General features: G+C 36.6%; 1 protein-coding gene across 5 annotated transcripts in view; it reads right to left on the bottom strand.

Annotated features, from left to right (window-relative positions):
- LOC148673559 (transducin-like enhancer protein 4) overlaps window positions 1-11584 on the bottom strand; it is an 85352-nt gene extending 73768 nt beyond the window's left edge. For 2 of the 5 annotated variants that reach the window (XM_088630168.1, XM_088630170.1), the window contains exons 1-4: window positions 10682-11584; window positions 10068-10165; window positions 9174-9237; window positions 8853-8897 (exon numbers count right to left, since the gene is read on the bottom strand). In XM_088630168.1, the coding sequence (XP_088486294.1) occupies window positions 8853-8897; window positions 9174-9237; window positions 10068-10165; window positions 10682-10726 (252 nt within the window). In that variant the 5' untranslated portion in view covers window positions 10727-11584. Of the gene's footprint in view, window positions 1-8852; window positions 8898-9173; window positions 9238-10067; window positions 10166-10333; window positions 10568-10681 lie in introns of those variants that run through there. The other 3 variants (XM_088630166.1, XM_088630167.1, XM_088630171.1) reach the window with 2 other exon arrangements.
- Between the last annotated feature and the right edge of the window lie 810 nt (window positions 11585-12394).

The following is a 12394-nucleotide window of genomic DNA, read 5'->3' as shown; positions in this document are numbered from 1 at the left end:
GAGTAGTTTCATCAGAAAAAAACAAACAAAAAATCCAACTAAGTGAGTAATTTCAATTTAGGTTTGAAAGAATCCAGACTTTTGGATGCTGTAAGATAAAATACCAATTTGTCTACACAGTTTTGTTTGGATTGACAAATCCCAAACTAGGAAATCTGAAAAATATTGCTCATGGTGAATTAAAAATAAAGTGACTTATTTTATCTGTTACAAACTAATTGTAAGTTCTTGTGAAAGACAGTCACAGGTATTGTATTTCTCAGAGGTATATGCTAAATTTCTTTGTTGTTTTTATTTCCTTTGTTTTCTCTCAATCAATAAATAACAGACACCAAGATCCCTATAACATTATGTGCCTTCTTCAAATTTTCACTGCCCAGGTCATTTGTATCCATGCAACTTCATACATATTTTAAGTATGGGATAGTAGTATACAGTAAGTCAAAACTACTGCACTCTTATGTTTTAAATTACTCGTTACCGCTCATTAAATAATTTAGAGACATCCAGAGTGCAGTTAATATACAGACAAAGAATTTTGACGTTCTGAAATAATACCTTGATATTTGAATCATGGCCCTTATACCTTCTGAAAATATTTTGGTGTCCCAATACACTCATCGTGTATTTAGAAAGCAACACTATTAATACTTGATTGGCAATAAAACTTAGGAATGTTTCCCTCCTGTTGTAGCTGGGAGATTTAAACAATTGCAGTTTTTTAAATATCTGAGGAACATGCAAGAAAAGCCCACGTTCCATTTTTATCCTTAAACCACATCCACATTCCAACATAACTAAAATAAGCATAAATTGTGCATCAATAGGCCTAAGCTGCTTTTGCTTGAGAGAAGTGTCAACCAAGTTTATCAACAAAGCACTAACGAGCATCCTCTAATTAGGCCTGCGCATACTTAATAGCAATGCCAGAACAGGATCTCATTTTTTGTTTGTGAACTACATGCTACATTATGCATTGTTTTGTGAAGTGGCAATGCAATCTTCAAATTTAGAATTTCACAGAAGAGATTCAAATTAATGTTGCTCTATAACTCGGAGATAATGAGCTCCATATCTGACTACAGAAAATTGATTGGGATAGAGATGAAACCTCAGCAATAATTATTCCAACTTGCAACCCTTGTGCAGCCCAGATGTACAATGTTTTCTAAACACAATCACTTTTTTGTTGGAAGGAATAATTATAAGATGTGACAGTGCCAGAATACATTTAATTACTCTATGATGCTTATTAATTCTGTGGCAACACACATCAGTTAAATGGAAAACAGGACCCCAATACTCCCTCCCTACCAGTGCAGGATTTCTGAATGCCAAGGTATTAGCCAATTGTAAATTAGACTTGTCTCTCCAAAGTTATATAAACAGCACTTGGCAAAAAACCCTTTTGTGTGCACCAAACCTTATGTGTAAGATAACCTATTAACTCTCATTTGGAATCTTAAAATACAAGAGAATAGTTGTCCTTTATATTGTCTCATAACACATTTATACTAACACAGATTTGGAAAGTTTTATCAATAAAATATTTTTCACTTCCCCTTACGTTTCCAAAATGGGATGCATTAAAGCAGAGGACTTATAAACGCATGAGAAAAAATCAAATCAAAACAGGGTTAAATGTATTCTTTATATGAAAACACTCTACACCATCTATACTTTAAGGAAATTTATGTATAAATAGATTCATAAACACATTCTACATTTACTGTATATGGAGACTAAACATGAACTATAAGAAAGGAAGAAAGGATATTCACCTTTGTACAGAACTCCTTTCCGCAAACATTTAAATGAGCGACTTTGTCGTTTTACTTCTAAAATATTTAAATTTCCTCAATATCTTAGCAAAATGTCAATGTAAAGATACATTATTATTTCATCTTAAAACTGCTCATATGCAGCACCCTTCCTAACACCAAACTTAATATACATTTGCTCCCATTTCTGCATGTTCACATTCCTCTCAACATACGCCCTTACAATTGGTTATATACACAACAAATCCTCACTGTTTCTGCTTCCCTTGATTTCTATTCTCAACTGATCTCTGTATAAAGCAAAACTCTCATTACCCAGCAACATCAATCTTTGAATCGAGGCCCACGTGCAAAATTAGTGTAGTTACTTATTCAGCACAAGAGAGTACATACAGCAAGCACATCAGGAAGACTAATATCAGAGTCTGTGTAAGCAGTATATCAGGAAGGCTGGATTTTCAGAATCCAATTTACTAATATACTTAACAGCTTCTGTGTTGCTTCTACATCCAGATAAGTCTCAGTTCTGGGACAGAGCTTGCTGCCCTTGAGTGCCATATCACTCTTGTTATGAAGGCCTCTGACAGATCACATTGCAAGTAATCAAGGACAAACTATGATATAAGAGAGATGTTTTTCTCCATTACCCCATTTAATTTCAAATCTACAAGAATAAAGAAAAGGGTGTTTTTGTATTCACCCTAGTAGGAAACTGAGATTTTTACCAATTTCCTAATGACATTTTTTACATTAAGTCCTATATTATTACCTATTTTTTTAAATTTAAGCAATTACTCAATGCAAGTATATGCTGTCTTTCTTCTAATTTAACAGCACCCTTTGGAAACTTGGTGTAGAGCACTATAGGAAAAGCAACTTTTCAAAATCAAGTGAAATCTGATAAACAGATATAATACAAACGTACAATTAATCAAATATTAACAGAGGAATCTTTAATATATTAAAGAATAATAACAAGGGAATCTTAAGGAAGAATTTGGGCATTTTTGGAAAATAAATCCATATAAGGGGTGCAAAATTAATACATGTTAATTACAGGACCACTATACAGTACATCTACACTAACTACAATAATCACAGTAACTAAGATTATTTTCAAAGTGATTCAGTAACTGCTCTAATTCAGCAACTTTCTGAATTTCTGGATCTTTGAAGAGATGGCGTTTCACTGTTTAAATAATATTTTATTTAAAAGTTTGTCACCTTTCACAAACGGCATTTTAAAATGTAAATAGCACATCCAAAATCCTTATAATGTACAATGTTTAGGGGATAAGAGGTGAAATGCTAGACTGTTCTTTACAAATACATGTTGAATAAATGTGTAATATCGTTCCAGCTCTAGAATTTAACTGCAGCCCAGTATCCATATTCTTAAGGCCTTCAACCTGCAGAGGTAGAGCAGCAAGACAGAGGGACCACAAAGCCTGTGCTGTGAAATTGCAGTAAAACAGTAATTCACCAAGTCAGAAGATGTTAATTAGTTACTGGTTGCAAGTTGTCAAGGCACCCTGGAGTGTAAAACATTTGTTCAAAAGCCATTTGAACAGGACAAAACACAACTCTTGGTCCCCTGGTTATTTAAATAATTATCTTGAATAACCGATATATAAAATTTCAGCACCGGTTCAAAGAACACTGACAGCATCAAGCCTGGCTCTGTCTCAATGGCTCTGACTATGTAGTCAGATCTTCTCATCTTGTGCTTTTAAAAAAAAATAAATCTCATGAACAAAAGAACACTAAGCTGTTCTATACCAGGAAGACATAAAATACATCTGAAAAATAGTCAGAAAACACACAAAAATGGCAATGTATGAAATTGCCCATCTCACTGCAATAACTTCAGGAAAAGTACAGTATCTGAAAAAAATTCAAACCTAATTAGGGATTTAAAGCAGATTATTATTTTTTTAATTTTATAAAAGCATAACATCACTTTATGAAGGATTTAAATTTCTAAATACTTTGAGGATCTCGTTTGTCAGCGGGTTTAACAAATTCCCTCATTTTAAGCAACCATTCCACATTTGGCCAGTGTTTAAGTGGAGAAGCTTCATTTCAAACTATAACTGCATATTATAAAAGAAATTAAACTATTTAAAAAACTATTCAAAATGCGTTAAATACTCAGTTACCTATAATAACCAATGAGAGTTTGTGGATCTAGAAAAAAAAATATATTTAATAATAAAAATACTATAAAATCACCTCAAGTCCATTTCACAAAAGCACTAAGCCTCATCTCTTATTAAACATGCACAATGTTCGCAGTAAGTAAAACATTTTTGTCACACAGAAGGGAAAAAACTGTCACAAAATGGTAATGTACTGCATTAAACATTTTTTAAGATTGCTCTGCACTTGGGAAATTAAATGAAGTGAGAATGGCAGTTTTACAAGCATGACTTGAAAAACTGCTCTTGACCATTTATCTATTGGGACACTTCTCCCTAGTTGAATTGTGTGCAGAAGCTCAAAGTACATTGAGTAAACATGCCTAGGACATGAACACAAGTAAAATGTAAAACACAACAGGAAATTTCCTGCAAGTATATAACTGTTACCTGATGGATTTTCTTCCCTGGTGACTGAAACGCTAAAATGGCCACAAAATTCCTCTAGAAAGACGCCTTTGGATTAGTCATCTTGTGCTGCATCCTGTTCCTTCCCATTTCAAACATCAAATCTTTTTTTCACAAGCTAAAAAAACATAGAAGACTATACTTTTCGCATTTCTTCTGGGTGTCTGTGTGACAGACATCTAAACCACAGCTCTGCACAAGCTGTATTTTTGGAGCTGATGCTTAAAGCCACTAAACATTGTGATCAAGTATGTGGTTTACCAAAGCTATACAGAATGGGCTCTAAACGCTAGCTTCGTCCTTTGACCATTTTACTCACATTTTACTGTGGGTACTGCCCTGCGTGTTCAATGGGTCCTGTGGGTGGAGAGAGTGCTTCTAAAAGCTGAATAATAAATGATTAGCTATCATGAAGACTATGCCATAATCCCTTAAACAAATCTAATCCCAGAGCAAAACCATTGGAATGTGGCAGCTGTCTACATTTCTGCATGCTGCGTTATAAGTTTGCTGTTGTAAAAGCGATTATATTTTTCTGGTTGGTTTAAGCTATTTGCAATAACAGTTGGAATGTGCATACTTGTGTATTTATGTTTACATAAATAAATGTGACTGTGTGTATCATAAGAAGAGGTGATTGGATTTCATAAATCCAGATTAGGTTTAAGCACCTCTGTAACCCTGTAAAGTACTCAGTGCACTCTGAATGACAAATATACACTACAGTAGCAAACCTATTAGGAGAGAAGGACAAAGTAGCATACTAAGTATTTTATGAAGCTAAAACAAATCAAACATTTAAATATAACTCTGCAATGCAAAGATCAAGGTAACTAAAGATATAAGATTTATAACAGGACTAAAAAGTAAAAAACTGGGAAGAGTTTAAAATTAAAGTTTCTTTTCAATCAGCTGATGTTCCTTTGGGTCTTGCCTACCCTGTAATGTCCACTGATAAAATAGGGTGAGGCACTATATGTTCTGAAGCTACTACACCAAGATCTGAACTCCAGTAGATGTCTGCTAGCAATCCTACAATTAAAAAAAAAAGGCCAATCAGCACTTTAGACAGTGAAAACCACTAACCTGCCTTTTACATCTTACAAGAGTCACAAATACACTTTGTGGGCAGAGTCAAGCACATACAGTATATAAACTGGTAAAATACAACTTAGTGACTCAGTTATTTGAGGTTATTACTTCAAATTGTTCTTCTTCAGCCCCCTTCATGTCCCCTGAACAATTATTGTGAGGACGCACCTCATTCTTCTCTCGTCTGACCTTCCTACACATAAATGTTGCAAACTTCAATGTGCATTTACAAGAAATTTTTCGATACGGGAGTAATCCCCATCTGCCATTATTAAAACACATTACATGATGAACATCTTTTCATTGGCCATTAATCAATTGGGTAAAAGTCTTTCACCCTTGGAATACAAAATGCATAAATACACGCAAGCACGCACTATAATCAATCACTTCCATTTCGACTTGCTCGAGCTCTGAAGCACTTATTTTATTACCTCTCAGTACTTAATTATTCTAAGCTTCCTCAATACAAGGCAGCCTTGATTTCACTTATTTACACATTAACTCTGCCCTTCTTTTGGCAAATCCAGTCTATTCCCAGTACCACGTAGGGCCTTTTATCTGCCCTGGACAGCATTTTCTCAAATAGATGAAGTAGATGCCGATTGATTTGCTGTCGAGCGTGGTAAATTAATAGCAACAAATTGCTGAGGGCCTCCATCTCACTGCTCCACCATGCTTCGGCAGTTTTGCTTTATTTGCTCCATGATGGGCAGCAGTCAGGCCTCTTCAAGTCAATTTCTTCTTAACAACCTGCAATACGTTTCAATAGTGAAAATAGAGCCGTTCCTTGTAAGTCAAAAATCAATACTCCTATTGCCCTTAGAAAATGCTAAACAAGCAGTATTGGCAATCCACTTGGTACTAGAGGGTATCAGATATAATGCAAATCCATACTGCTTTCCTCCTCGTAGTTATTACAGTTTGCTAAAAGGGTTCCTAATGCCATTTATCATCATTTACGATCGACTGGTAGAGCTATGACTATGATATCCCATCAGCCAGCCGGGCCCTTTCATTTCTATTCAATTAATATTTCAGCAACTCTGCTGTTGCCCGAGTCTAGTACTGAAATTTACATTAGTCTGAATGGAGCATTTCACTGAGGCAGAGCAAAACAATTAAATTTAAGGTTATGTTGCCTGCTGCTACAAAAGTATGAGAGGCATGCAATATTTAAAGAAATAGTCTTGATTGTGACAATCCTACATAACCAAAACCATACACAGATATTCAAGAAAGGCTGCCCTTTTGCATTCTGTGCCAGAGTAAAAGATTTCATTTAATTTTGTGCCACTCTATAAAGATTCATTTTGACTGGTAATGCCTGTGTTGCCCTTGTCATTTTTGAATCATTTCCCTTAGCCCCGAAAAATCTATTTTCCGTTTTGTTTTTTCCAGAACACTCAGACACAATATATTGATGAATATATACAAATACTTAAATATAATATAACCACCAGCTGATAAATACAATATTAATTGGTTAGCTTGCCAAGTCACAGCCTTAACTCTACAGCAGAACCGATTTGTTTCAAGCAAAAACAAATGGTGGAAAAATACTCCAGCTCTGGGCAGAAAGGGGAAACAAGAGCTTTTACCAGAGAAACGTTCATTCAAGTTTTAAATTTCAGGGACACCAGTTACTACCAAACCTCTAAACATCAAAAGCAACCTCCCTGCACCACCCCCTTCCTCAGAGACACAAATCTAATAAGTGAATAAGCCTAACTTGATCTACACAACTAGACCCAATAGTGCCGCAGGGCAATCTCCCTGCATTAATGCCTGTTTCCCATTACAAGGGCAGCCAAACAGTATAGGAACTAAGGTTGCCTGCCTAAGAAAACAAATAAAGACAGATATGCCTCTGTGCTTAAAAGGATCTGAGTTTTAAAGTCTGTGTATGTGTGCGAAAGAGGGGCACTGCCAAAACTGACTGGAATTTCAGAATGTGATAAACCACCAAAGGGATTTTTGGAAATGACTTACACTTAAGCAATCTGAATGCTGGCCAACTTCAACTAAAAATTGTCAAAAGAACTCTAAGAAACATGTAATATCAAAATTCAAAGCAAACATATGCCAAGGCTGACAGGCTGTGGTCACCTTAACAAGGCATATTAACTGCAATAACATGTTACTCAAAATGACCCAATGGTCTTCATAATCAGTGAATAACTAATACACATCATTTGCCCGAAGTATTTATTTTAATGCACTCCTAAAAAGTGTCTTGGTTAAATAATGGCTGTTAGTTTATAAGTGGTGACATGCCTCTTTTAGGATTATCCCCTGCTTTTACTTTTAATGCTGTAACGTTTGTACATTTACATACAAGTTGCTGAAAAACCTCATTAGATTATATTTAGAAAAATACTGAGAGTGGTATGCTCATTAGAGCCACATAGATGTACGTAACTGACACCAACAAGTTTTTAGGTTTGTAACATTTCCAATTAATATATGGAAAAGTAGAGTATTGTGTAAAACAATATTCATTAAGTCCTGAAACTCCTTATATTCTTAGACAGAAAAATAAAGAACAAACTGATGAATGTTCAAACACTGATAATACTGTGGAGCTTAAAAACATATCAAAATCTATAACAAATGTCAACACAAAAGCAAATAAAAAAAGTCATCTTCAAACACTTGCACAATTCCTGGTTCACTGCACAGAAAGAGTTAAAAAGTTAAGAAATTAAAAACATGTTCACAAATATTTGTTCTGTGGATGACAAAGGTCAGCAGTTGTTTTTAAAGTTATGCCCCAGAGAATGTTAGATGGTCATGTGGAAAACCTCTTCATTTTCACATCGGGGAAAAGAGTCCTTTAGCTGCTTCACTACTGCTCATTACCATGAGATGATCCTGTGCTTGAACTAATGACCATTCAACTGTAATTAATCTGATCTTCATTACCTGCCTCTATGTCCTTTTTTGTGTTAAGTACAATTTCCCGATACAGCTGATGTAAGTAATGCCAACAGTTGTCACAAGTACACCAGCAAGCAGCTTGTGAAACACCACGAAAAACGCAGAATTTTCAAATCCCTGAAATGCTGTAAGAATTCACAATTGGCACCTACATACAGAATGACAGGGAGATGACAATCAGACAGGGAAAATGTTCTAGTGTACTGATGGAATGAATGCTATTAATTCTGGAGTTGATCACAACAAAATTAGCTCGCTGTACAAGGAGGATATCAAGTCTCCAAATCAGTGTTTTCAAGTGCAATTCCTATCTGCTAGAACACCTCATAACGCAAGCCATTTTGAACACTTCTTGAAGAAACGACAGTGGGCAGTCAAGCTATTTAGCCATATTCTGCTATGTTAAAATACATAAATCTTAACAAAAACATACCTGTTTGTGCATTTCTATGTTCAGTCCATATGACATCTCATAGTACTGCAAAAGAAATTAATGTTTAAGCAAAAAAAAGTAACTGGAATTTTTGATTCAATATAATAAATTCACTTTTGACAATCTCAACCGGCGGAAATACAAAATCCAACACATTAGGGAACAGCTAAGAGAGACAGGACAATCGTGTCCAATGAGATCTTCCCTTTTCACAACATACACCTGTCAAAACACTAATACTTGCTTCATAACCTCAAACAAGAACTCCAGCGTGCTCACACAAATTAACCACGTGAATAATTTGTGATGCTGTTTACTCACCATGACGTAATGTCGCTGCATTTCAGTTTTCTCACTGGCGAGCTTTTCGCACTCCAGTTTCAGACTATATGGAAAATTAAACAAAACATTAAAAAGATAAACTAAGTATATATGACATCTTATGAAGATAAACGTCCTAAGCCTTTACTTCACAAGTAATGGAAACCGTATTGTATTGCACGAGGATATTCGGTGCTTAGCTACTCGATAAGAGGATTTACTGTACCTCCCGCGTTCGTCCCACCCACCAACAAACAACCCCCCTCCTTCAAAACATTAATATGAAAAAGAACAAACATGTAATCATAGCGCTTTAAGTAAAGGGGAATGTAAAAAATAGAAGGTAAATCGATACATTTATGACAAGTTATTTGACGGTGAACATACAGTATGATTCGACATACTCTTGCGTCTGAAAAGAGTTCTCCGAGGACTCGAAGCTTTTGAGGACGGAGCAAAATATTGAACGACTCAAATGAGTATTGTGAAATAAACTTGTAACTTTCAATGACAGGTAAATAAGGAATACAATATAGCAGAGAAGGGGGAAGGCAGACTGTTTTAAAATGTTTTTTTTTTTAAAAAGTGTGTTACATGACTGATGAGAAACACTGGTTTATTCGGTTGGGATGTAATGGGCGATGCAGTAACAAGCAACAGACCACACAGTGTCAGCCTGCATTACAGAATGATCCCGGGTCAAACTGGTTTCAAAAGGGTTAGTTCTATTAAAAATTCATCAAGTGAAATCATTTAGAAAACAACAGACTGGACAAAATTAACAACAGAACGTTGAGAAATGCAGAGCACTATCGGGGTGAAATGAAAAGAGGATTAATCCTTACCTTTAAAAAAAGAAAGAAAGAAACGGACCATAAAATAAACGAAGTTTACCTGTGGTACTGAGCCTGTAAAAATTGAAACTCTTCTTTGATCCTGTCACAGGATTCCGATATGGTGAATTTAAAGGGCTGCGCAGGTTGGTGGGGAGCCTGGAATTAAAAGCGCAACAAGAGAGTAAATTAACAGATAAATACAACTAAAAATGTTAAAACCACGTAAAACCGAATACGACATTGTACAGTCCGCCATAACAAATGCTATTTATGCAAAACGTCGCTGAACACCGTGCAAAACAGCAGTGCTTCACATACACAGACCTTACGGCTGGTTTCCCTGTGTACACCACAAACCAGAAAGGTTACCAACAACTAAAGACGCCAATAAACACTCGTGTCTGAGAGTCCTTCTGGGCAAAATATGCTGTAGCTGGACTTTCTTGTCGTTTAGTTGTTTGGAGTTGATCATCCATGCGATTGCTGTTGCACAAATCAAAGCTGCTGTGGAAAATCACATTCAAATACATTTCTAATCGCTTTTCCGTAGTCAGCGCTGAGACTCAACAACGTAGCGATTGTCCTGTGCGGAAACTGATACAAACTGATTACGCGTGGATACCAACAGCAGGAGAGATGGGGTTTTTTTGCGCTCGGATTTTATATACTTACTGGGTGCCGTGCCTGAGGGTACATCTTGCTCAGATCTCGAATCATCAAAATGGTATTTAATCCTTCCACAATATTCGAAGATGGAAAGGCTACAACTTATGCCGTGTACATAAATTTGATGGCGCTCACTCTCACTCCGCTCTCTCCGTGCAAAGTGCCGTTTCCTCTACGCCTCATGCGATGCCACTTTGTATCCAACTGTATCCCTTCGCAAAGAGTGTTCCAACATTCCCATGTGTTTTCGCAGATTTTTAAAATATATAACAGGAAGTACACTCGCTTCCCATGTAAATTCGACAGGTTTCTGTCAATAATTCAGAACTCCCAAGCGCTTTCTTCTCGCGGCGAGTTTACGCTGGTTGCTCGGCGATTAAATTTTTTTTTTCAAAATTCCGACTGGAATCCAGTTTTTAATGTGTGGAAATTCACCTTCGCGTGACAAAAGAGCATTCCATTTATCTTCCAAAAGATTTTATTTCAGCTTTAGCAAATAAGATTTTTTTTTCCACCACTTCGAATAATTTTGCTTTTAATTTGCAGTCTGTTTTCTCGAAGGTATACTTCTTGTTTTAAAAAGAAACTGAATATTTTTATTATTATTGATCATTGATTGCCATTTTACACATTTATGAAAAGCATATAGATCCCAGAGACTTGAGAAGAAACGTCTGCAAAGTACTCCCGTTACAGCTCTAACAACAAGCCTTCTGTAGTGACTTCTTTGACCAAATTTAGAAGCAGCGAGTCATTAGAATTCTGATATATATTCACAACAAACAGCAATGGGACCAATTGACTTCTGGGTAACGTAGTCTCTGGGCAAGTTCCATCCTGAGATTTTCAAAGCAAGTCCATCTTTCTTTTAACTACATTTTCCTTATGGCTTCGCGAACAGTCCCAAGGCGAGGCAACGGGCTTCGAGGCGGAGCAACTATGGAAGACAGCCAATCATCGTAGAAGGGTAGTATTGGCCTTGCCCACCTAGAACGTCAGTCACTACCTTCACAACCAATCATGAGCCCGAGGTGGTCCTTCAGGCTGGACCCCACGTGGGGAAATGATGTGTGGAGAAAGAATATCCAATAGAAGCTTGACATCACGCTCCGCCCCGTGTAAAACGCCCCCTTTTCAGTGACGTTTCGCAAAGCGAACTGGGGAGCAAGGGTAACATTTGTTCAGCTGTCAATCAAAGTAACGTGGGATCATTTCGCTTGCTGGTAGTGAAAACGACAAGTGGAATCTCTCCCATTTTGTTTCGTCTGTCCTTTGCCGACTACTAACACCGATCGGAATTCTGGTTAATTAGGGTTGAATGTCCCCTTAAAGAGACAACACCTCCCCCCCCCCCCCTCCATTCTGCTGCCGCAGCGCTACCAGAGTAATATATAGACGGTCCCCTAGTAGAAAATTGCATTATAGCTAGCCTTCGCTTGGCATGCTTCAATTTTAACAATTATTAGATAAAAACAGGAAAGGGCGGAATTGTTAGAGGCCCATGCGACTTCAAACTGGTGGTTTAATCCAAGTCCTGTCTTGCATGAAGGTGATTTGTTCGGGCCTTGGGGACTTTAAAATATGTATACTGTTGTGATTTTGCAAGCCTGTTGTCAGTTGGTTGGCAGTGGAAGTATAATTGAAACCATTTTAATAGCATTGCACGTAAGGTTCAATAATTGTCAGTCAGATTAAATTTTTATTATTGCGACGACTGAA

Source organism: Lepisosteus platostomus, chromosome 4, assembly GCF_059453375.1.
Source record: "Lepisosteus platostomus isolate fLepPlt1 chromosome 4, fLepPlt1.hap1, whole genome shotgun sequence".
In the NCBI taxonomy this organism is placed as follows: domain Eukaryota; kingdom Metazoa; phylum Chordata; class Actinopteri; order Semionotiformes; family Lepisosteidae; genus Lepisosteus; species Lepisosteus platostomus.
Note: the sequence above shows the minus strand (reverse complement) of the source record. Positions and strands in the feature narration are given on the sequence as shown.